The sequence below is a fragment of the Homarus americanus genome, unplaced genomic scaffold (assembly GCF_018991925.1).
Source record: "Homarus americanus isolate GMGI-L3 unplaced genomic scaffold, GMGI_Hamer_2.0 scaffold48406, whole genome shotgun sequence".
In the NCBI taxonomy this organism is placed as follows: domain Eukaryota; kingdom Metazoa; phylum Arthropoda; class Malacostraca; order Decapoda; family Nephropidae; genus Homarus; species Homarus americanus.
Window position 1 is genome coordinate 2,406,593 of NW_024753828.1, and position 26,879 is coordinate 2,433,471.

Sequence of the window (26,879 nt, forward strand, 5' to 3'; positions counted from 1 at the left end):
ACAAGAATGGAGTAAACTGCAGCAGGCCATTGGCCCTACTCATCCACTATATTTCTAAACCAGTGTTATCTATCTCACACCTAAATTAAATTTTTCTAATTTAAAACCATTGCTACTGAGTTCACTCCTTGTTGGATAGTTTAAGCACTTTTGTTTAACCCTGACTTCCATTTATTCAACTTGGTCATATTTCTCCTCATTCCCGTGTCTCGAGGGAGTGCAAATTCAGATGCTTTAATCTGTCCCGATACTCAAGGATCTTAGTGCCCTGATTAGTCTTGTCGCCTCCTCTGAATGCTTTCTAGGGATTATCCATTCTGTAGTACTGTGACCAAATCTGAACGCGGTAATCCAAGTGAGGTCTCACAGGCTCAAGATATACCATACAGTAGTTTTAGCGTAACCTTGATAGTCTTGTAACTAATATTCCTTTGTATGAACCCAAGTACAGTCAGTCCTCGACTTACGACGGGGTAGGGACCACGACCAGGTCATAAGGCAATTGGTGCATTAAGTCAAAAATTTCGAAAATAATACATAGAAAATCTAAAATGGGTGTCTCTTTTTTCTTCTCAGCACCACAAGAACTCTCACTTTTTATGCTTGCCAGCCATTTAAAGGAATTACAAATGAAAATTTTGTGGTCAGTACGAGCGATCACTAACATCGAACTCGAAAATATGTAATTTGAAAAATATTTTACACGACTGCAGCGGTCGTATGTCCGGGTGGTCGTAAGTTGAGTAGGTCGTAAGTTGAGGAGTACCTGTACTGTACTGTACTTTGTTAGCCTTGTTTCAAGCAAATGCAGGTATATATTGCTGTCTTGGTTTCAGATTCCTGTTTATCATTATACTCCTAAATCTTTCTCAGTCGGATTTCTCTATAACGTTGTTCATCTGATATAGTGGTCCCTCGGTTAATGAACTCAATTCATTCCAGAGGGTTGTTCGTTAACCGAAACCATTGTTTCATTGGGATATTGGGTAATTGGTTCCAGCTCACAGAAAAGTATATACAAAGTAAACCCAAAAATGCATAAAGTCAGAAACACTCCTAAAATTCCCCTAAATCGCCCTTAAATCACTATATATATCGTACATATACCGTACATTAGAACTCGTAAATCACTACTGTAATGTGATACAGGTGATTAATTTTATCTCTTTTGCAAAATATATGAGGTTTATATTTAAATTATTCGCTGTCTTGTAACGATTCCAGCAATGCAAATTATATTCTCCTAGCTTTAGTCTGAGAGATATTATATAAGATAAACACTTTAAAGCCTAATGAAAACACCAAACTTTTGTCTGGGAAGACCAGGGTAGGGAGGGAGCGTGGGAAGAGGGGAGGGGTGAGTTGTACTTTGACAGTTAGGGGGAAGGTCTGGTGAAGTACAGTATTTAATTTATTTATTTATGTTGTTGCTCATAAGATTGTATATAAATAACCGGTCAGAATATAATTTACATTGCTGGAATTCTTATAAGATAGTGATTAATTTGAATATAAACAAGCTATAATTTGCTGTCTTGCAAGGATTCCAGCAATACAAATTATATTCTCCTAACTTTAGTCTGAGATATTATATATGATTAAAACTGTAAGCCTAGTGAAAATCCCCAAACGTTTCTCTGGAAGGTGGGCGGTAGGGAGGGAGGGGTGGGTGACAGTGACATGTTTGACAGTTGGCACCTGTGGTGTGAAGTATTTAATTGTTAATTTATGTCCATTAGATTGAGTTTTTGTTTTTTGCTTATAAAATTTAATAGAAGTGACTGGGGTGAATTTAATTTGCATTGCTGGAATTCTTATAAGATAGTGATTAATTTGAATGTAAACATGCCATAGTTTGCGCTAAACAAAAATTTTAGTAATCATTTTGTACATTATTCTGATTACATATACAGTTCAGCTTTGCCCTTAGGACAGTGTGTGCATGTAAATGAGTTTCAATAAATGAATAAATTTACATATATGAGCCAAAAATAGTTGAAAAACTTTATGTAGACATAGCTTGGATGGCTAAATTTTAGAATGACCAATAATTTTAATGTAAAAATGCACAAATATTAAAGAGCACAATTTTCTTGATATTTACTCCAATGAAAACGAATGTAAACATAGAAGAGATTACTGAATTGGGTGAGTACCTCCTCAGCTTATCAGCTGATGTTCAAAACAAAACGTGATTTTCGTATGGATTTCGTTAATCAAATTTTTTTTGTCAACCGAATTGAAGATTCTTATGGAAGGTAATTCGTTAACTGAGGCGTTTGTTAACCGAGAGATCACTGTATTTGGTTTCTCTTTTTTCATCTAGGCTAAATGTTTTACATTTTTCCACATTCTGAAGTCTGACTTTTTAATATTTCGAGCACTAGTGAATTCTTTAGAAAACCTGGCGCCTCTGAGAAACAAAAGACCAGCAATTATTATTACTGTATTATTAGAGGAAACGTCTTTTTTGTTTTGCAAAACATCACGACTACTGTATAACAGTAGCTGTTCCTATAAATGAAGCAGTTACTGGGAAGCATTCATTTGTATATGAAATGCCCAGGTCAACATTGAGAATGGCTTTGCCAGATGGATATAGATTAGTGTTCAAAATGAAAAATATCACCACAATAATATAAACTAGAATTGCAAATTCTCATCTTTTGGGTGGTTTCTTGAGTTAAGAAATGTTATCTTAAGACTGAGTCAGATATTTTTGCGTTTATAGATGGCAGAGCCTCTTGCTAATGTGAAACAAATTCCCATTTGGATAGATTAGGCCCCTAAATAAACCTTCACTTCTTTTGAACAACTATTATAATGTTTCCCAATTAACAGCCAGGCACAGGGAAGGAGGGGTAAGTGATGTATCAGAAGGATTAAGCGATTCATCTTTGCTGACATTGGGAATTTTCTTTTGGGGACTCCTGGACCTCTTGCAAATCATTCCTCATTTAATATCTTGTTACACAGGGTATCATCTCACAACCAATGTCTTATTTCCAGATCGGAGTAGAGTCTATGTCGAGGTATGTGTCGCCGGTGAATCCAGCGATCTACCCACACCTCACTCTAGTACTCATGAGCATTGGGGTCTTCTTCACTGCATGGTTCTTTGTTTATGAGGTTACATCAACAAAGCTTACCAGAGATTTCTTTAAGGTAATGTACTTATAAAATTACATTTACTGTATAAAGGTAGTGTATGTATTTCTGAAGAAAGAGGGACGAGTGTAGTGCAGGGCTGGTGGAGAATTTTTCTTCCACCAAGAACAGTCAATAAGATACGGATAATGATTATACTGAACCACTAACACTACCAGGCTGGAGACTGCAGGACAAAAACAACTTGCCAAAATCCATGGGTAAGAACTTTTATGTACAGTTCAGTACCTACTGCATTCAGTACTGTACAAGGTTCCCCTGTTTTATGGAAGGGATCCATTCCTGAAAAAATTCCATAAGAAACAATTTTCCTATTGAAACCTATTTTATAATTGGAGATGTGTTCCAATGGAAAATCTTTCGATCAAGAGACCTTATAAAAAAGTCCTAAATGAAATACAGGTAAGTCTAATTGAACACACATTTAAGTAAGGAGAGAGAGAGAGAGAGAGAGAGAGAGAGAGAGAGAGAGAGAGAGAGAGAGAGAGAGAGAGAGAGAGAGAGAGAGAGAGAGAGAGAGAGAGAGAGAGAGAGAGAGAGAGAGAGAGAGAGAGAGAGAGAGAGAGAGAGAGAGAGAGAGAGAGAGAGAGAGAGAGAGAGAGAGAGAGAGAGAGAGAGAGAGAGAGAGAGAGAGAGAGAGAGAGAGAGAGAGAGAGAGAGAGAGAGAGAGAGAGAGAGAGAGAGAGAGAGAGAGAGAGAGAGAGAGAGAGAGAGAGAGAGAGAGAGAGAGAGAGAGAGAGAGAGAGAGAGAGAGAGAGAGAGAGAGAGAGAGAGAGAGAGAGAGAGAGAGAGAGAGAGAGAGAGAGAGAGAGAGAGAGAGAGAGAGAGAGAGAGAGAGAGAGAGAGAGAGAGAGAGAGAGAGAGAGAGCATATATGGGTGGTGAAATGCATCTAGTGTGGCAGCATTATATCAGTGTTAAGGTGCAAGCACTGCTTGTTCCCTCTCGCTTTTAACTACCGCTGCTGGCTAGCCCTCGTGGCAAACAGGGAAGCAACTTGCATAAGTCTTCCCCTGACAGTACGAAGCCTCTTCACCATCAAGACTCCTGCTATGTCTCCTCGTGGCAACACACGGTAACTGGGTGCTTCATGTGCCCAGGCTAGATCAGCAGGGGATCTCGGAGTAGCAGTGGTTCCCAGAGGGACGGAGAATAAGCCCACTGGCATATGGACACGTCCTGGCGCCTACCAACCATTACCCCGCTGCCTTGTGGATTTACCTTGGTAGGTAATAATGCTATGGGAGTAAACCCCGAACGAAAAATCTGCGGTGGAGCCCCGCATCAGGCAGACATGCTTACAGACCTCCAGGCAGACCCTAACGGCGGTGTAGGTGGAAGAGGTGACCACCATGGGAACCTAACGACTACACCGGCGGACGAAGGCAATGCCTGATGAACAGGCTACTAAGACAAAACCCAACAAACTGGGCTATCGACAGTCCATTGTAACTCTCCCTCACCACAGTCATTGCAACACTTGCACCACTGGATCAGAAAAAGGGAGAGCCAAGAAGTGTGGTTACAGCCTGCGCTCCTGCCTCACCGCATAAATCAACTCACGTACAGCCATCATCCAGCTCATCATACCTCTCATTATCATCAAAACCCCTATACCCCCAAATGTCCTATGGCGACCGACAAGTGGCGACAGGGACATGCAGAGATGACTGCCGGGAGTCTCTAGTCACAACTCTGTACATGGGCGGCGCAGATAAGATGGTTGTTTTTGTACTGGGATCTAGGTAGTAGTACAACCCGGTCCTGTCTCTGCAACTGAGCAGCCCTTTCGAGGAGCCACTCTGCTCACCCCACATGGGGAAGGGGCTAAAAAAGGTGCCCTAAACATAGCCTACCTAAAACCCAACCTGACTGGGCAACCGCACCCAGTTAGGTCCTTATGCGGTTGAAAACTCAGTCAAAATCACAGATTCAAACAAAAAGAAATTGTACAACCTCTTATGGTCGCTGCATGTAATATCGGGACCCTTCTGGATACTGGCACAAATGAGCATCCTGAAAGAAGAACAGCCCTTGTGGCAAAAGAGCTGGCTAGGTATAACACCGACATAGCAGCCACTAGTCAGTCCCGGCTCCCTTATGAGGGTCAACTCGCAGAACAGGGCTTTGGCTATACCTTCTTCTGGAGTTGGCTTTGCCATCCACCAATGCTTCCTACACAGGCTAACTGAAATACCTATTTGGATCAACGAGCGTCTCATGACACTTCAAGTCCCGCTGAATCACGCACATGATGCCTTCTTTATCGGTGCATATGCCCCAACACTGGGTGCAGAGGATGACATCAAGGAGGCCTTTTACGCCGACCTCGACAGATTGCTAACCTCTATCCTAGAGAAGACAAGGTTGTGCTCCTTGGTGACTCCAATGCCAGAGTTGGCAGAGACGCTGACATTTGGCAGGGAACCATAGGGAGAAATGGACTTGGCAAGTGTAATCCCAATGGCCTACTCCTCCTCAGCAAGAGTGTTGCACACAGGCCAACAAGTTCAATGGTAGGTGGCAACACCCACGATCCAAACACTGGCAATTCATTGACTACATCATTTTCAGAGAAAGAGATTGCCGAGATGTCCTCATCTCCCGTGCCATGTGTGGCTCAGACCACTGCGACACTGATCATCGGCTCGTCAGAGCCAAGCGCTCGCTTCACGTCGTCCCAAAACGGCAAAGGCAGCAAGCCTCCAGAAGAGGTTTTAATACTAAGCGTCTGGAGGATCCAGCGGTAATACATGCTTTCAGAAAGCAGCTTGAAAGTGGGCTGATAAACAACCCAACAGCTAATAATGGAAATCCCAGCGCCAAATGGGATATTCTCGACACTGTCCCGACAAAAACCTGCAGAGAGACCCTCGGCCAGATCGAAAGAATACACCAAGACTGGTTTGGTGAAAATGACCCGGCAATCAATGTACTCATCGATGATAAACGTGCTGCTTTAACTGACTGGCAGAACAACCCTCAGTCTCGGACCAAAGCTGATACCTTCCACCAGAAGAAAGCGGCGGCCCAGCGCGAACTTTGCATTCTAAAGAGTGACTGGTTTAAAAGTACAGTACAGGTATATAGCATTTGAAACACAAAAATTTGCAGATCAACGCAAAATGCGCAAATTTTTCAACTCCACTAAAACATTTTATGGGCCAATCACTCGTGGCGCAGCCCCACACCACTCATCCGATGGTAACACCATAATTAAAGACAATGGAAAGAGCACTACCATTCACTGCTTAATCGAAACACCAATGTGGATGTCCTGACTACCCAGCAGGTCCCTCAGCATTCAGAGCTGAACCCACCTCAGCTATCCTCCGTCCCTGGATGAGGTAGCTACTGCCATCAAACAGATGAAAAATAACAAAGCCTCAGAGCCTGATGGAATCCCAGTTGAGGTGTATAAAGCAGGAGAACCTCTGCTTACCAGCCGTCTCCACTCTTTCCTGGAGAATATATGGGAAAAGGAGGAAATCCCCCAAGCTCTTAAAGATGCCTCCATTGTCAATATTTATAAGAACAAGGGAGACCGATCAGACTGTGGCAATTACCCCGGGATCTCGCTGCTGTCCGTAGCTGGCAAGATTATCTCCCGAGTCCTCCTAAACAGACTTCTTCCTCAGGCGGAAAACTTCCTCCCAGAATCTCAATGTGCCTTTAGACTTTCACGTGGCACCACTGACATGATTTTTGCTGCCTGCCAGATACAGGAAAAGTGCAGAAAACAGCATCGTGACCTGTACATGGTTTTCATCAACCTAACCAAAACCTTCAACTTGGTCAACAGGGAAGCTTTATGGTGGACCCTCAGCTGTTTTGGCCTCCCAACAAAATTTATCGCCATTGTGAGGCAACTCCACGATGGCATGAATGGCAGTGTCCTGCACAATTGCACCTAGGCTGAGTTCTTCACCATCCAAATGGGGGTTAAACAAGGGTGTGTACTGGCACCAACTCTGTCTTCCATTTTCTTGGCTGCCTTCCTTACTTGTGCCAGTGCCAATTTAGCTGGCGGGGTGGACATCGAGTACTGGATGAAGGGTCTTTTCAACATAAGACGACTCCAGGCAAGAACAAAGGTGTCGGCAGCTTTCATTACTGAACTTCAATATGCAGACGACCTCACCCTTATTGCTCATACTGAACACGACCTACAGATCCTGAACACCTACGCAGATGCGTATGCACACTTCTGCCTGGAGGTGAATTTATGTTAAGATTCAGATTCTCTTTCAACCTGCCCCTGGTTCAGACACACCTCCACCATCCATCCAGCTTAACGGTACTACCCTCTCTAATGTTACCCACTTTCAGTATTTTGGCTCCCACTTGTCCACCACCGCATACATCGATGAAGAGATTCAGCATTGGATCAGATGTGCATCTCAAGCCTTTGACAGACTGAAACAATGTCTTCAGCTGTAGGGAGCTGAAATTATCTTCAAGTTACACATATATCGAGCAGTGGTCCTCCCCACTCTGCTATATGGCAGTGAGACATGGGTCACATACAGGAGGCACCTCAGGGCACTTGAAAACTTTCATCAACGTTGTCTACTTTCCATCTTCCGTGTTCGCTGGGAAGACAGGAGAACAAATGCCAGTATTCTTGCTGACACCATCTGTAGGAGCATTGAGGCTACCATTATCCATGAACAACTACGCTGAACTGGCCATGTTACCTGCATGGACGACAGTAGACTGCCAAAGCAGCTACTTTACAGTCACCTAATGAATAGTAAATGTAATGCTGGAGGGCAACTGAAAAGGTATAAGGATAGTCTTATGACAAACCTGAAAAAGTGCCAAATTGACACCCTCACCTGGGAGTCGTTTACTCCACATCGTAACGCTTGGAGGAGCACCACACGGGAAGGTGTCAATACTTTCGAGTTAGCCCGACTGCAAATTGAGTCAGACAAGCACAAACGCCGGGAAGACGCTGCTACCACCCTTCCCACACTCGATGTAGCCCTCCACATGTGCAACTCATGTGAACGACTCTGCTGGTCCTGTATCGGCCTCTTTAGTCACCTCAAAACGCAGCAATGAAGGTGACATCCCTTATGAGTCATATCATTTTATCATAGCTTGATGATCGTCATGCTCGATTCTGAGTGACAGCAAATTAGCTGTGTGTGTGTGTGGGGCAACTGGTGCACCTGGACCTGTATAATTCATGATATAAACACATTAGAATCAGAGGCTCAGAGCCCAACCATAAACAGTAGTCACCAGTTATACTGAACAGTCACAAATTGGCTCCCTTATAATCAGGATTTGAGATACTTATTGAAGAATTATTCCAATATTGAAGGTTTATTAAAATGTAGTGGTGATAGTAACCTTAGTGCACCACTTTTTCAAATGAATAGCTGTATTGCCTTTACATTTAGGCCCAAGTAGTGCCACTATTTTCAGTGCTCAACACTGTAAATGTGTCAGAAGCATTGCTAAAACTTATTACAGTATAAAAAAGTAAGTAATAGGAATGATAATGCTAATCATTGATTTTATTTTACAGGAATGCTTGATTGCCCTCGTTGCATCTGTATTTATGGGCTTTGGTATCTTATTTCTATTGCTGTGGGTGGGAATATATGTGTGAAGATGGAGAAGAGTTTGTCAAAGATATAACAACTTTTGAAAGATGAATTTTAAAGGTAAGACTTGCTTATTTGAATCATTTGCATTTTATGTCCTTGATTATTTATTAGGAACTGAAATGAAAAATTATATAGACAGGGGCAGATCCAGGTGGGGTCCTAGGGGTCCAGACCCCCTCTTTTCCTCAGAAAATTCCAATACTTTTCTCTAATGCATAACAGTATTGTACTCCGGCATTTTTGTATAATAAAAAGTAATTACTATTGACCTCATAATATCTTATCATATGAAGTGTACAGTACATGGCTACAAAATGCCCATGATATTGATCAGATTTAAAACAAAGTCGGGAGGGGGGCTCCCAGTTGGGTGAGCTTACTGTGCTCACCATGTTCCCCACCCACAACTTCTTGGAATCCCCCCCCCCTCTTTTGATATTCCTGGATCTGCCCCTGGATGCCCTGAATCATAGATGGTAGACAGTAGTCGTAGTATTTTGTGTGCTGCTTTGTCAGACATAGTCTAATCAGATGCTGCTTTGTCAGACATAGTCTAATCAGACCTATAGCCCCTAGGATACCATCATACCACTGTCCCATGAGGGTCTTGGTGTGATAGGGAGAGAATGGTGGTTAGTGTATCCAGAATGGATTAACAAAGTGACATTATTTGGCATTATTGGGAGTCTGTCCTTCAGACAACCTCTCAGTATGCCTCCTAGCTATTGGCTCTGCCAGAAAAAAGATTTTCAGGATCAATCCTGTTTTTCCCATACATTGTACAGTGGAGTCTCAATAATTCACAAAATACAAATTTGAGAGTGCTGTACCTCTATTACAATGTCTTTTATAATTTTGGGGTCACATAATCATAATTTGCAGCCAAGCGCTGACTGCCCCAGAATTTGTTTACATAAGAAACCATAATAGTTTTGGAAATATTATTTCAATCGTTTAATTTGCCTTGGAAGTAAAGAAAATATAATATGAATGCTGCTTCAATGCTCTAATGTGACTTAAAACTGAAGAAAATACAGGATAATATAAAACTATAAAATAAGAATTATGAAAAGAATTGGATTTCCCGGCCCATAACATGCTTCAGCCATTAAGATGCACCATAATATAATTAAGGTTATTTTGAGGAAAAAATTGCTTAAGACATTACAGCTATCCCTCATTTATCATTAATCCACCAAACGTGAATTCGGTTGTGGAAAAATCAGTATAATACTGTACTCTAATGTGGCTTAGAAGTAAAGAAAAGAAAGTACAAAACTATAAAATAAGAAAAATGAACATGTGTTGGAACAGTGGGCTATAACTGTGTAGTCGATTAGCCACCCAGTTATGCTGGGTGACTGCCCAGTTGAACTGTGTCGTGTCACCTTCAAGGTAAGGCACTTTCTGCCTATCCGATTGTACTTGGGTTTAAATTGAAAATATTTATCAAATAATGTACAGTACAGTATATTAAATTATTAATAGTGCTTAGAGGAAATATTAGGGTGTTTTAACACATTGGGGCCCGGGTCTAACCAGGTTTCTCAAATATCCAGAAAAAAGTTGTTGATTATTGGAAATGCCCATTATTGAAAGGGTTTACTGTATGCACTGACACTAGAGAAAAATGTAAGACTTCATCTTTTCCATTGTAATTTTTTTCAAATTTAACTTAAGTCAAAGGTTACCTCACAGGCAAGCTTACACAATTATTGAGATTTTCGTAGATGTTGTGTTGCCATTATACAGCGATGTCTGTTAGCTGGAACAATTGGTGCAGAGCACTTCTGGGAATGAGAGATTTCCGGCTAACAAGGCGACTCAAAGCCGACCAAAAAACCTCATCCTTGGAATTTTCCAGGTAACGGAAAAATTTTCGTGGAAGTTCCAGAAAATGCGCATTACATCATTTCTCAAACCACCTGTCCGAAAAAGCCGATTGTCCGTATCTTCCGGCGAATCTACTAAATGTATAAAAACGGTGAATAATGATAAAAAAAATAATAATAAATACAGTACCATATTTTATGGCATATACCCTCTAAGAGGCATCCCCCATTTTAGCAGGGGACTATTTAGGAACACACTTTTGTGTGTATTTTTCTCCTGTAGCCATAGTTGTTTTCAAATAATATATACAGTACCAGGAAGTGATGAATAAATAAAAATAATAATAATAACTTATCAACAATAAATACTGTATTGCCAAATCAGAAAATAAAAGCAAATTGAAAGTTTAACACAGTTACCATTTGTGTACACTCACTGCTTCCCCATAGTAACGAAGTCAGCTGGGATGCCGATTCCTTAGCAACGCTCCCCCACACACACACACTTTTCGCCTCCTCCTGCTCCCCCCACACACGATGTCGATTCCCTAATAACACCCCTCCACACACACGACGCCAATTCCCTAGTAACGCTCCCCCCCTACACACAATTCCTAATGCGCTCCCCCTACACACACACGATGCCAATTCCTAATGCGCTCCCACCCAATTCCCTATGCTCCCCCACCACGACGCCAATTCCCTAGCCCCCCACCGATGCCAATTCCCTAGTAATGCTCCCAGGGCCGGATTCAGGAGTGGTTCAAAGTGGGCAGCTGCCCAGGGGCCTCCACATATTACAATATTTTATTTATTTGTTTATTCATTTGGATTATTTTTATTTTCATTCTTTAAAATTCATGTTTATCTATTCCATCACGTAAAACTATGTTCAGCAAGAAGCGTGATAGAAATTAGGCTAGCTACTCCTTGAAATTCATGAATACCTAGTTTTCCTATGAACCGTATATTTTTAATGAATGCTATTGTTTGTGTTGCTAATAATATATTTAGAATTCCACAAACATATATTGATTAAAACTGAACTACATGGAATAACGAAATTGAGATTAAAAAAAACAAATAAAATATTTTTTCATTATCACTACCATTACGAATGCCATCAGGGCGCTGTGTTTGTTGACAGTCGGTCGGAGGGGGTTGGGTCATGTAGTATCTGCACATCGGTTGTCATGTGTCTGTCGATTAAAGAGGAGACTTGCATCGCCCATGATTCGTGAACTTCCCACGAGTAGACATAAACATGTCTTGCAGATGTAAAATGAGAGAGAGAATTGTCGTGTGCTTATTGAGTGAAGTCGTTGCCGCTCAGTGATGAATGATCTTGTCAGTTGTCATTTCCTAGAACATGTCTTGCAAATGTTTTACTATTGGATGCAAAACTTCAATTTTATTTATAGTTGAGTTAATACTTATTCTGAATCTACCTGACCTTGGATTTAAAGAAGCCTATACATGCATTCTTGGACAGAACCATTATTTGAGTAGAGGTTTATCTGATTAATAATGCAAAGAATCATCTCTCTGTAATAACTAATATATTCTTTTCTGTGAAGTCTCTTGAAAATTTTTGACATGTGCGGTAGTAGCTATATCAGGGCTGGTCGACTTGAGACCACATGAATGACTCCAGTCATGTCTCACTTTTGTGTGTGTGTGTTGGGAATTTGTACACTCAATAAATATACAGTTAATTAAAAATTTCTCAATGTTCTAATTTCCTCAATATAACTGCATACGGCTTCAAAATTCTCCAAAGAAGTGTTCAAATTTCAAAATTTTCCCAGGGGGGCTTACAGCGTCGCCCGGAACTCCCAGATGTTTAGGCTCGCTTCACTCGCCACCCCACCCTCTTGGGTAGTTATAATGAGGGGGACCTCCACAAAGAGGCTGCCCATGGGCCTCCACAGGTCTAAATCCGGCACTGAATGCTCCCTCCCACACACACACAAAGACGCCAATTCCCTAGTGATGCTCCCCCCCACACACACGACGCCAATTCCCTAGTAATGCTCCCCCCACACACGCACACGATGCCAATTCCCTGGTAACGCCCCCCCTTCCCCCCCCACACACACACACACACTTTTGGCCTCCTCCTGCTCCCCCACTGAGCCTGCCAGCTAACTCGTGTGCAAAGAAATATATATTCCCTTTGTGTTTGCCCTTAGGACAATTATTTCTTTTACCAGTACGTATTGTGTGTGTGGTTACAAATAAATAATAATGGGAAAATCCTCTTGCAATTGGAAACAAGACACAAAATATATTGAAATGTAGAAAAACGCGAGTCTACCCTCAAGTCAACTCCGTGCTTTGTTATTAAAGTTGGGTTGCCATATGACAATTTTTTCCTAAAATTAGTCAAGAACGAATGGCATTTGAGTGCCAGCTGGGTTGATACGTAGATCAAACTTACAGAATTAATTTTGTAGCCATCTAGCAAACCCAACATGAAGAATGTCGGTAATTGCGGTGTAATACTGCCATGATTAATCACTAATTTATCGGTAAATCCAATGAAATATGGCAGGGATTGAGGAGAGTTTAACAGCAGACAACCCTAAATAACAAAAGCAAGCAGTCACTCCCCTTATTGCTCCCTTTGGTGACAGGCTTAGTGATAAACAAATTATATAAACCATGCATTTTCTGACAATAACATAGTATCATTACTAGTGAATGAATTAATATTCCCACAAACAACGATTGACAACTCTGTTATAAAAAATAGATTAACGCTCACCATTCCATGTTGTATAGCACGTTACCCTCTCCCCTGCCACTAATGGATATCATGATGAAAATGATGACTGATGATGAAGGCAGGGGAGTTATAAGTGCTCATCTGCTTCAGAAGAGGAGAGCGTAGGGAGGTCGGAGCTTGGGGCTGCAGGAGGGTGGTCGTCCATGTTGGAATCAGAGTTAGGAGGAAGAGGTGCACGAACAGGAGGCTCTCTTGCAGTTGTAAAAGGTGTAGGACTTGGAGTGGAATAAGGCACGAAGAACATGGTGATTGGAGGCTGGGCTACCTGGTGTGTGAGTTCCTTCATTATTTCCCTGTAAGGAAGCAGGAGCTTCTCCAGCCCTCTCTTGAAGTTGACTGATCTCTCGATAGAGGGATCGATCTCGAAAAACATGTCCATGAGTGCCAGCTCTTCCTCAGCGTGACCCAGGAGTTCTTCTTGCACCTCTTCCTCCTGAGGGTTGGTGAACCCCTCACCTCCCACTTGACGAGCAAGCTGGACGATGTGCTGCACATCCTGGTTGACTGTGGGGGAAGCCAGCAGTCGTTCACCACATCTGGCTCCCCGTGCACGAAAATGACGCCAACTTTAAATTTACCCGTGGACATTCTTGGATACATCCAGGGTGTCATCAGCATATAATAGGCTACAAATTGTAGGGGCATGCTGTGCCTTTTGAAAGGCTTAATATAGCACACTATTTATGAGTCTAAATTGAATCCCATTTTGGTTGTTTCTTAGCAACATTTATTAGTATGAAGATGAAAAGTTGTGCAGCTGAATAAAAGTAATTTTGTTTTTCAGGAACCAGTGCATTCCACCGTCTTGAGTTTCATGGTGTCTAAAATAAAGGATTATACTTTTCATATGATTGTATCATTAATCAAGTGATCCCAAGGTCCAAATAGTAGGATTGAGAAAAAATTACTGAAAAGATCAACATTTTATTGCATCAAAAAAATTCTTATCCCTGAAATTGAAAATTTAGTTACAAATTTACCATATACTTTATAATTTGGGGTAGTTTCTTGCTAATATTTTGTAATTGATTTATCTATCTAATGCATATACAGTACAACATAACTTTAAATAAATTTTTCAATGAAAACAAAGGGTTTGAAGAATCTGATATTTTCATAAACCCAAAACTACCTCACAAACCAATAAGATAACTATTAGGTGCTATGGTATCCATAGTAATGGATATTTGAAACACTGTCATGTACATTTGATTTAGAGCCAGAAGTAGTCGAGATTGTCTCCTGAATGATGAAGCACCAACAGTTGATCTGTATAACATATACTCTATCCCTAAGTTAATTAAACTGGTTCAATGCGTCTCTCATCTGGAGAGCCCACACACTGATTCCAGCAATGACTAATCAGATCCCCAAGGTGACCCATCTTGGTGTCGACCTGTGACCTGTTCACCTGTAAAATACACGACCAGAATGTTTGCATACAAAAATATCACTATCCTTTCTTAGGATGAGCGAGGTAAGGCAACACATTAGGACTATTGTAATCTTCCACAATGAAAATCATACCTGTTCATTTTAAAATAATATATACAATATATCGTTATTTCCTTTGGATTACATTTGTATCTAGGTAAAGTTTCACTGTGGTTACAAGATTGTCCAGAGTACTACGAGCATCACAATAACAATATGACTGCACCATTATTTTTATATATATATATAAAGTTTTTAGAATGCAGTACTGTATGAACTTAACAATCAGATTACTGTATATAAACTTGTTACAGATAGTTTCCATGAATATATTTTTTCATACCTATTTGTTTGGGAATTACATTATTACCCATCAAAATCAAATGTTTTATAGAGTAAATCGGAGAGAAACATAACTAATAACCTTTGAAAAAGTATTTTTCAATAAAACACACACATCCCAAATTTTCTTTAATACAAGAGCAATTTAAGCAGCAGCTTTTTCACTAGAAATATCTATAGTATTTGTCTTGCCTATACTGTAAATCAATTTAAGTTCAATATTTCATTCTTTTATGTTTAGTTTTCTAAAAATGTCATATGAATCAACAAAACCAGACTTAGTAAAATTTATGTGGGATGAATTTCTCGCATTCTCCATAACTCAAATGCCACATAATTACCTGTACTGTATACAGTACAGTAAAACAGATTTCAAGTAATTCTGTAATAACAGTCTGTAGTACCAGGTACATAAATAATAAAATAATTTAGAAATGCATTGTTTACAAATAAGTGAAAGCTTTATACAAATACTGACTGTATGTAGACAATGACTATATTTTTAGTACAACTTGAGGCTAAGTGAGTTTAATAAAAAATACAATACATAAGAATGATATGTGTAAGCAAGACAGCGATATATGCAGTTCTTGATATCTTAATCATGGATACATAACCACTTAAAACTTAGCACTGCATTTCATCACAACCAAAGTTTTCTTGCATAAATATATTAGTGCAAGTGTTTATTAAAAATCACATAACCTCAAAATGTTAATAGCATAAACTGGTACAGTACTCCCATTCTTTCTACCATTTCTGTGGCTTCCAAACAGTAGGAAATAGACCAAATAAGTCAAGGTCCTAAGACAGTCTGTGGAAGGAGGAGGAAGCCAAGATCATGATGTAAAGAATTACTCCTGCTCTATACCTAGATACCATATTTGGGATATAGGCAGAACTTTCATGTAACTGACTTCCAAATGAGTGATTTCTTGACTAAACAAAAAAAAAAGTTTTACCATGAAAAATTTGTTCTGGAGCGCTACAATGAACCAGCCTGAAGACCATACAACCATTTCATTACAAGCATGAGATCATGCTACATATATATTCATTAAGACGGTAATCTTTGTGCATTCCCAACATTAACACAAATCAAAATAAACACATGAATTGTTAAATCCCACATATACTGTATATATACCATTAAGTTATTTAAACAGATCAATTAAAAAAAGTAATTTTAAATTAAATATAATTATTACATTACCACCACTTATTATTAATCTTTCTTTTTTTTAATTATAAAATTAGTGCACTATAACAGCTTCTTCCACTTCTTGAGGAGAGAAACTTTTGAATTACATATATTGTTACTAGTAAGTATCTAATACTAAAACATAAAATTGATTGATTTTCAAAAAACCTTCAACTACTAATTTTGTTATGAAATTGGATGGATAAGTGTTGGAATCAGTTGTATGATATTTTTTTCCCCAAGGTAAATAACTTACTTGCAAACAAAGCTGTGTTCCACTTGTTACATTACTGAAGGTAATTAATTTAATTACTTGCAAACAAAACTGTGTTTCACTTATTACATCTGAAGTTTTATACTTTTTCACATTCATATAAATAATTTCACTCCAAAATGAAAAATAGGTGAAAGGTTTATTATTGTATAATTAGCAATTACACACGTACAGTGCAGGGGGGTCACCGGGGTTACGAACAGGTTCTATTTCTGAGGAAATTCTTAAGTTGAATTTGAACGTGTCTTTATATACATAAAAAATCACTTAATTTAAGACAAAAGAAATAGTATGACAAAATTCAGTAAATGAAAATAAAAAAGGTCATCGGGTCAATAAAATCCTGTAAATTTCAAGTTTAACCCCGTTCGTATCAGCAGGCGTATGTAAGTCAGACATTCGTTAAGTCGGTAACCCCTGTACTGTACAATTCTCTATGCAAGCAATTTTTTTTTTATTTAGTTACCAAGGTTTAATCAAGATTCTGTATGGCTTCTTTAAATTTATATTGAGATAGCAATTTCTAAACCTGATTGCAACCAGAATCATGATATTAGACTGGCTCTAGGCACTAGATCTTGGTAAGAAAGCTTAGATTATTGTATAGGTATCCCTTGCTTTATGTACCTTCCCTTTGCATAGTTTCATTGTAACATAATTAATAAGTTAGGGAACATTCATATAATGTAGCTACAGTATATTAACATGGCATGAAACTGGTTAGCCTGCAGCCCAGTAGACATTCAACTCTCCCCCCAACTCCATCATGTATGTTGTCTCTTCATTCCTATCTCTAGTTAGATACATTTAATTTATTATTTTGTAAATATTTTTTACTGCACAGATATAGTGAATTCATTGATCAATTATAGGGTCACTTTTTGTCAATATGAATGTCAATAAAAAAAAATATTTCACTAAATGTAGATTCACTTAACTACTTTCTTTCTAATAAATCAACTACAATAACCAAGATACTGTATACCTTTATTCAAATTTATTTTCTGAAAAGAGTGTTAAAGGATCTTTGTTAACAGGTAACTATTTTAACCTCATTACCTGTAGTCTTTACCAGTGCACACTGGTAAACTACATACGTATATTAGGAGAAAAAAATATTCTGCAAATATACTCTTCAAACTTCAAACTTTTGTTGCAACTAGTGTTAAAAACCTGTGAAAGCCAAATGTTAAAAAGCTCTCCAGAAAATGAACTGCAGAAAATAAATCAAGATCAAGCCCACTCCAACTGGATCTACGAAACTTAAATTTGAGTCCTTTGTACAGTACAGGATATCCCCAAAAAGTATCTGTCCACACACTGTGTGAAACATTATGGGACCACAGATGATAGATATTGGGACATGCATTTACTCTGGTATATAGGTTAACATAAGCAATGCAATGTGTATTTATTTTAGTATAATTAATATGATGTTCAGTTACCAAATGTAGTAGGATCAGTATGCCACAGATACCAACCCTCCCGGGACATCACGAGTTGCATGTAACATTTCAGAAGTCATCGGACCCCTCCTGGCCGATACTTTTTGGGGATACTATACCATACATGACAATTTTAGATTGCAATATTTTTTTACTCAAGGTCATTTAAGTTTGTTTAGTTACATATTTTTTGTAGTGTAACAAAGATGAACTAATAAAATAGACTTTACATTAATTCATACCAGAAAATTTTAGAAAGTTACCTAATCTGAATAGCTTTATTTACAAGTGCTTATGGAGGATGTGCACAGGTTAAAAAGATAAACAGAACAGTTATTACTGTACTCCATACTCATTATTATATTACTGTATTACTATTAACACCTCTTTTATAACAAAAATCTTTGCCTTTCCTAAATGCAGTGTCTCAATTGCTGTAATGAAGGTATATTAACAGAATATATGTGCAATCCATACACTAAAACAAGTTCTCGTTCTTTGTGTAAAGCAATGTACTGTATGGTGAAGGTTACAGGAAAATTTGAGATTCAATACTTTGTTCACACTAAACCCTTTGGGACACCAATACACCAAGACAATTAACCAAAAATTTTAACTGAGGAAGATGACTGTCATTTCTTAGTCCATGTAATAATTTTGGACCTGAAACATTTGTTAAGTATTTCATTGTGAATGCAGAATTTTTTATTTTAGTATACGGTACTTTTCAAACCATGCTTTATTAACCGATACCCAATACTGTATATAGATAATGCATGTAAGTAGGAAGCTGCCCATACATAGGAAGACAGTGTACATAAATTCTAAGCCTGCTTTGGCACACAAAGATACCATACATGTGTTATGCAGACGCACAATAAAGAAAAATGCATTTGTGCTTTAAAGCTAAAACACTCAGCACATTTTTACCTTCAAGATATACATGTGTGAGGGTGGAGGAATGAACCAGAGGTGATGATTTTATCATATTTAACTAATTTTACAAGTGAAAAATAGAAGTAAAGCATCATATTTCACCTGGCAGTGCTCTTGGATCAACTTGTAATGCAACACTCGCTTAGGATATGCATTTTTATCTTGTTCGATTACACTTATGTTTACTGGACTTTAATGTGTGATGTAACTTTACAAGTTATTTCTCGCTCTGAAGATAAATCAGAAGTTAAAATATGATATGAGTAGCTGATAGATCTAATACTTTAAGTTGACTAAGATCGTATTAACCTCTCACCTGATAAAAATAAAAAGAATTTATAAAATAAAGTCCCCCCCTTCACGTCCTTTATATCACTTCCCAGAAATGTTTTCATGTATTTAATGACAATATTAATACAAGACATTTTAATTTTTTTGCCATCTCTGTAATAACTAGTTTTCATCAATAATATGAAAAAAAAAGGAAAAACTATCGTATCCAATAAAGCCAAAACTCTTATATGAGGTAGATCACAGCCATTATGATATACAGCTTTTGTGTAAGTATAAATACATATGTAAGCATATAGATATACTGTACATACACTGATAGGCATATCTGTATACATACACAGTACTGTATTAACAAGAGATTAAGTCTGCAAAAAAAACAAAATGTAGTCACGGATATAAGTCCTGTCCCATCCATGAACTCCGAGACTCGTGAATCAGAGACACCAGACACTGTTAGGCTCAGTGTGTCATTTATGTGATGTCTTGGATTCATAGGTTTATGAGTCTCAGGGTTCATGGGGTGAGACGGAGGACTGAGAGGACCTTTTTCAGTGACTATACAGTACAAGCAAAAGGTATTTCAATAAGGATTAATTACAAATGTTTCTCAAAACTATTACAAAGCTTATCATGTACAGGTACTGTAATAGAGATGTCATAACATTCAATTGTTGACATTTAAAAAAATATAAATACAGTATCTCTAAATCAAAATTTTTGTAACAAGGCAGTTCCTGTGGTTACAGTTGTGTTCCCAAGATATGAAATTTATGCATATAATTAAAAATAAGGTTATCAATTTTCATTAGTAAATGACTAGTACTGACCATAAAGTATATCCAACAATATATTACAATGAACCCTCGAAGATCCAGACTAAGGGGGGGACCACCTATCCGGAAAAGCTGATTGTCCGGATTTTCGGCGAATAATAAATGATGTAAGAAAAACAAAAATACAGTACTATTGTAGTGCTAAACAAATTACCGTATGTAAACCATGTATTTACCTATGATGACATAATAAGAAACATTGTAGCATTACTAGAGTGAATGAAATAATATTCCCACAAGCTACAATTGTCAACTGTGTTTATGTTTCCCACCTCCTCAGGCACCTGTGTCCAAGCAACTGATGGGTCAAGCAGCGCCCACGGGCCTAAAATGTTCTTTGCTCTGGTTTGGGAATGTTTCTTGGGGAAATTTCTAGGAGGCTTCTTAGCCCGGAACCCCCAAAATTTTTGTCCAGATCTTCCGAAATCCGGATTTCCCGGGTCCGAATCTTCGAGAGTTTACTGTATTAAACAGATACCAGTACAGTACTGTACTTCACATATTGTATCTATAAATATAGATACTGTATTAAAATGTTTAATTATTCCTTTTCTATAAAGTGAGTAACAATCTTCATCCATGAACAAATTAAGAACAAATACCTGTATGTTACAGTTGGTACATTGTATCTGAATTAGTGTCATAAGTCATTCAGTTTACAGTACTGTATTTACATTATGTTTACATTTCATTCTAACTCAAACACAAATAGAATACCGACATAAAAATATACTACTGTATAGTACTCATATTTCAGCTCATATCTCATAGCCATGTTTCCCTTGTAGCTCTTTAAAAGCCTGTTACTGGAGTACAAGTATAGGATAATTGTGATGGGCGAGTGTCATCATCATCATAGGATAGACAAGTTGGCAGTACAGTACAGGTATATCCCACTCCCTTGATGAGTCGCTTTATCCCTTGGCTATTATGAGGTGAATGAGCCAACTGATACACAACTTGGTCCTGTAGCTTGGAGCACTTTTGAACCTCATTACAACCTGACAATTGACATAACAAAAAATAAAAAATTATTCTATTCATACTAGACCACACAAACTTGCCAAAAACATAGGAAACAAAATCCCCTAACTGATTGAATAAATAAATAATAAAATGGAGACTAGAATATAAAATAAACAACACATGCTAGTGATGGCCAAGAAGCATATACCAGACATATTACTGTATACAGAAACTTCCACCCAGGAAATGCAGTAATTTCAGAGGTCATTATTCATTCTGATCTCAAATCACAACACCAGTACAAGGGGAAGGATGACATAGGGTCACTTGCTGCACTTACACAACAGAAATTCACCAGACACATGTCTTGCATTCTTGTGGGTCTGATATACTACACAGATTACCATTTTATCCTTTGTAATTGTGGAATTTTAATTTTTAATTATTGTAAGCCATTCTCCAACGCTGGGGTTAGGTTGCTCGAAAACGTCGTATTTAGCAAATCCACATTGGAGGAACTAATAGGATTGGGTGAACACAGCAGAGTAGATTCCCTGATTATTACGTACACACAAAATCTTTTATATACTCGAGACAAAATAGATTAGTGTGACTACAGCATACACGAGAGGGAGAGAGCAGGAGTGCAAGTGTGAGACACAATGAGGGGAAGGTGACAGATCTAGAAAGTACAAGAGCACACACATTGTACCACATACTGTACAGTATACTAAAATTTTCTGCATTCAGCAAATAATTGGTTGCAATTATTTTTGCATATACAGTACTTTATAAGCGAATCTACATTGGAGGAATATGCATTGGAAAAGGGCTGACTGTACTGTAAATGTTATGCAGTACACAGTAGCTCCATTAATCTAAAATATGGGAACATGGTGACAAATTCATTTTTTAATCATTCAATTAATAATTATCAAGCCAAAAGTTGGCTGGGGATTTAGCTGTAAATTCCAGTTTAATAATATTGCACATGAAGGCCTGGGGGGCCCTGGTAGAGGAGATGTTATGGCCTGGTGGTATTAACAGGTACAGTTATAACACCATTCCACAATGGAACTTGGGATGAAAACAGTTTTCTGATATAACTTTTTTTTAAAGTACAGTAGTACAGTACAGTATATGAATATTATTGCCAATTTCTGAATACAGTAAAGTGTTTAATGTCAAAAGGTTAACACACTATGGGTTCTGTGATGTATTCATGAATCAGACAGGTGTTGATTTCCAGATTCTTTACACTAAGCAGCTAGTGAAATACCCCCAACTCCTTGTCAAGCTCACCTTTTAGTTTGTATGTATATACATACAGTAATAGCCAAAATTCCTTGTTTGATATCATACCAATTCAAAAAGGACATTATTTTTGTGGGTGACACCATATTTCATCAATCACAAAGCACACACTGGCCAGAGACATTAGGCAGTTGACCAGAGCAATGCTTACAATTCAATCAAATGGCCTAAGGTGCTAAATAATCTGCAAAATTTGAAGAAAAAAATTAAAATTCGGCTTAAATCAGAAAGAACTCCAAAGTTCAGTAAAGCTACACCAAATATTAGATGTGTAAAGGGTAATATGGTGAATATTCTTCATAATTAAGGATATAAAATATGATTAGATGTTTAACTTCGGCTAAAGCACAAAAATAATGTCCCAAAATAGCACTGAAATTATAGTGAGACTTCTTAACTACACATTCACTTCGCAACAATTACAGTATACCCTCAGTAATACATCCTACATACAAGATTGTGATTCACTGTCAAGGAAAACAAACATGAGTCCATGGGTAGTGGATTGAGAGATGCCATGTGATGTGGTGGGGCAATAGTCAGAGAAGGCAACCTGTGGTGGTGGTCTCATGTCCTGCATAATGGATGGCTGCTTGACAGTGGTGAGTAGCAGTTGACATCTCCCATTACAAATACTGTATACCAAACAACACACACAAATACTCATACATACATAACACACATGTACATTGTACACACACTGACAGATTTGCACAAAAAGTCTTAAAACACACAAACTGTACTGCTTTACAACAATATTCATACAAGCACACACACTCATTTGGATACACACACATATTTGCATCAACTCAATTACAACCTCATCTACACTTAATCATACACACTACAATATACAAATGTACTGTATAAATACACATACTGTACATTAGAGATATATTCACCTAATCTTACACACATGCAGTCTTTTGCACAAACACTTATAAGCATGTACACTCCTATAAACACAAACATTCTTATATGCACACACTCACACATTTATGTACATCCAGATTGTGAGCTTGCACAAATGCTCCATCACCACATAGACCATGGAGGTGGTCACATGGGAGGCAGACTGTGGGACCTAACTAGCCACCTTCTAGCTGCTACATGCCACCAGCACCAGGTTACTTAATGAGTAGCCTAACCTCCTTCCTCAAAAACACATGACTTTACCCATCTTAATCTCACCCAGACCTAAACACAACACTATCCAGCTACTGGCACGTAACTCTTAATGGACCCTGACATCTCACCTGTAGACTTTCTCTAGTCTCATCCTATATGGTAACACTGTGCCATGTCAACTTGGAGCAAATGATGAATATTTACTAATAGTTTATCAAGTGCATCAAAGATAGGGCAACTTTTAGGTATTAATTAATTTGATTTATATTTCTATTGTAAAAGTGGAGCTGTATATGGGTTGGAATATGGTGTAGTCTCTACACTGTAGAGGATAAAAATTGGATACCATTCCTACCTCAACACAACAGTAACACACGCCATACAGTACATTACTCAGTATTTCAGTTACACCTGCTACAAGAAGGAAAATGAACTACATGCCATCTAGCACGAAAAGTAAAGCAACACAGTTGGATTTTAACAATGTCTGTCTTTTTGTTCAACAATAAATCTTACATTTTCTGTTAACCATCACATTTTTAAGTACAGTATCCATCATGAATGAAAATCATTTAGAATTACAGTATACTGTATGTGCCAATTATTATGAAAATTGAAGCGCTTAATCAAATGAAGTAAGGTGTGTCAGTAAAACTTAAGATGATGCCTATGTGAGGCTACTGTATTTTATTAAACCTCTTTGACCAGGGTGAGGATAGTAGCAATTAGGAGATGAAGCTTCCAAATATAGTACTACCGTAAAACCTCGATAAATCGGAGTTAAATATATCGGAATTCGCTTTTTTCAGACTCTTGAGATGTTCTGGTCACCAGAAATACCAAAAAATACAAATAAAAATCCCCCCCACCCCATATATTCACTTTTTTTGGACTGGGGTCTGCCCCAATTAGTCCAATTTATCGAGGTTCTACTGTACTGTGCACATACAGTTGGCTCCACTCCTGCATTTATCACTTAGCATTGCCAGTGCTCTCTTTAAATGGGGTGTGAACCCCGAACTCTGAAGTGTAAATTCGAAGCATTCGCTAGTGAGCAGGAGGGAGAGTGGAGGTGTGCAAGTATGTGTGCGTGGGGTGGGGGATGTGTTACTAGAGGTGAAGAGGGAAAGTGTATATCAGTTGAGAGATTACAATGCAGAGTAACTCTGACAATACCGACTGATTTTACTCAGCTAAGTGTGTGATCGTCTAGAGCTAGCCAGATGAAAATACTTAAGTTGCGATAGTAAGGTGTTTCTATGGAAAAAGGAGGCATTACTGAGCAAATGGAATATATATATATATATATATATATATATATATATATATATATATATATATATATATATATATATATATATATATATATATATATATATATATATATATATATATATATATATATATATATATATATATATACACACTGCACTGTTTTGCCTAGTAATTTGTCTCCTTTAATATACTGTACTGTAGTTAATTTTTATCAGTACCCTGTATTTTACAACTGACAGGAGAGATGCTGTACTGTAGTTCACTGGGTATAGTATTGGGTATTATGGAGAAGTACCTGCTACTATGATCAGTTAAAGATACTCAACATATTCAGAAATGGTTTCACTTGCATATCTGTTCCAACAATTACCAATGAAATATGAAATAAAAAATAATGCTATGCACAACAATGAACTTAACAAATGAACAACATACTCTGACCACCATAACCATGTACATCTTTGCAGAACCCTGACCAGAGTCAAGGTAATATCACAGCCTTTGATCTGTACACAACTCACCTGAAATAACCTTTCAATTAAGTTTCCATTTGTGTACCAGCACAGTGGACTCATTTCCACTGTGAATTCTCAATTTTAAAACATCTATAAATTTCAGATGTCTCCACAATCATCTAAGAGGCCCTTTTTATCTTCACATCTGATGAGATGGTTTTCAGATATCTTGTACCCTTTTCCTTCTCGTTTCATACTGGTATAGCATGGCTGTGGAAAAATAAATTAATCAGTAGAAATATTAATGATATACAGATAATAAATAATAACTGGGGCTTTGTGTGTGTGTGTGTGTGTGTGTGTGACATTACGGCATACAGAAAGCAGCCAGATACATCTCTTGAGTCAGCTTGGTGATTGCCAGCCTGAACTGTGTAGCGTGTATACTGTGCCAGTAAATATGAGGAATGAATAAAAATAATAATATATAAAACAAAAGAATCCTGCCGGTTACCAACTCTTAAGAGATAATATAGCTACTGTATACAGTAGCACACTCCCTGATAGCCTTGGAAAACGAGGACCCCCTCTAAAAGTAAAACTGCTGTACTGCATTGCCATTTGGCAATCGTTTCATTACACAGGGACACAGGAAACAACCAGCAGCTAAGATCCTCCATGCTGCTCCCTGACTCTGTGTGCTATACCTGCAGACTGAAGAAATGTTTATTCCCTTTATGTTTTGACCTTATGAGAATGATTTCTTTTACTTTTTTATCACAATATCTATATAGGATTATGTGTGCATATAACTGAGTAAAAAGTAAATAATTAAATAAATAAAACACAGTCGTTTTGTGTCGTTACAGACTACTTTTTGCCGAGCAACATCTGCTCTTGCCTGGCAACGCTAAGCTCTCTCGGCTCGGTGCGCTGCCCTCACTCACGGAACGTCACAGCATCCCCAAGCGACGCCAAGCCAGTCTCTGTTACGACTTCACATCATTCATGTGTGCTCAAGTGTTTTTGCTCTAAAACTGTACTCTAACCATTCGAAATGGCTTCCAAGCGCCCATCAAGTGTTACTGATGCTAGTGTAGTGAAGAGGCAATGCAAGACCATTACCCTTGCTACGAAAATGGATGTATTAACCCGATTTGAAAAAGGGGAACGTGCTGTGGACATAGCCGCTGTGCTTGGTCTAACCCCCATGTAACAATGTCATGAGTTTCCCGCCACTTGAGAGTTCCCGCCAATTTTAAGCCAATAGTATGAAAGCCTTAGGCCTGTCTTCAACCAATGAGAAAGCCTATGAGGCGTGACGTCATGGAAGTTTTGGCGTTCCTTGTGGGCTCACTCGGTTTGAATAGCAGTCTGTGTAGGGAGGTGTGGGATGTCGGTGGTGGCAGGTATTTTGGTATATTCTATTTGGTAAATCCTTATGCCCCCATTTGTTGTGAGATACGTGGTCCCCGTTTAACTAGCTAGGAACATAGGTTTAATATTTTGAAGTGTAGCTGTTAAACCTTAATCCAATAAATACAGTACAGTCAACCCTCGTTTTAAGCGGTCCC

At 38.3% G+C, this 26,879-nt stretch overlaps 1 protein-coding gene across 4 annotated transcripts in view; it reads right to left on the reverse strand.

Moving 5' to 3' along the window:
* Positions 1-14,319: 14,319 nt before the first annotated feature.
* The window catches only part of LOC121855535, a 71,732-nt gene continuing 59,172 nt past the window's right edge, over positions 14,320-26,879 (reverse strand). For all 4 annotated transcript variants that reach the window (XM_042350519.1, XM_042350516.1, XM_042350515.1 and 1 more), the window contains one exon: positions 14,320-25,575. In XM_042350519.1, the coding sequence (XP_042206453.1) occupies positions 25,526-25,575 (50 nt within the window). In that variant the 3' untranslated portion in view covers positions 14,320-25,525. The remainder of the gene's footprint in view (positions 25,576-26,879) is intronic.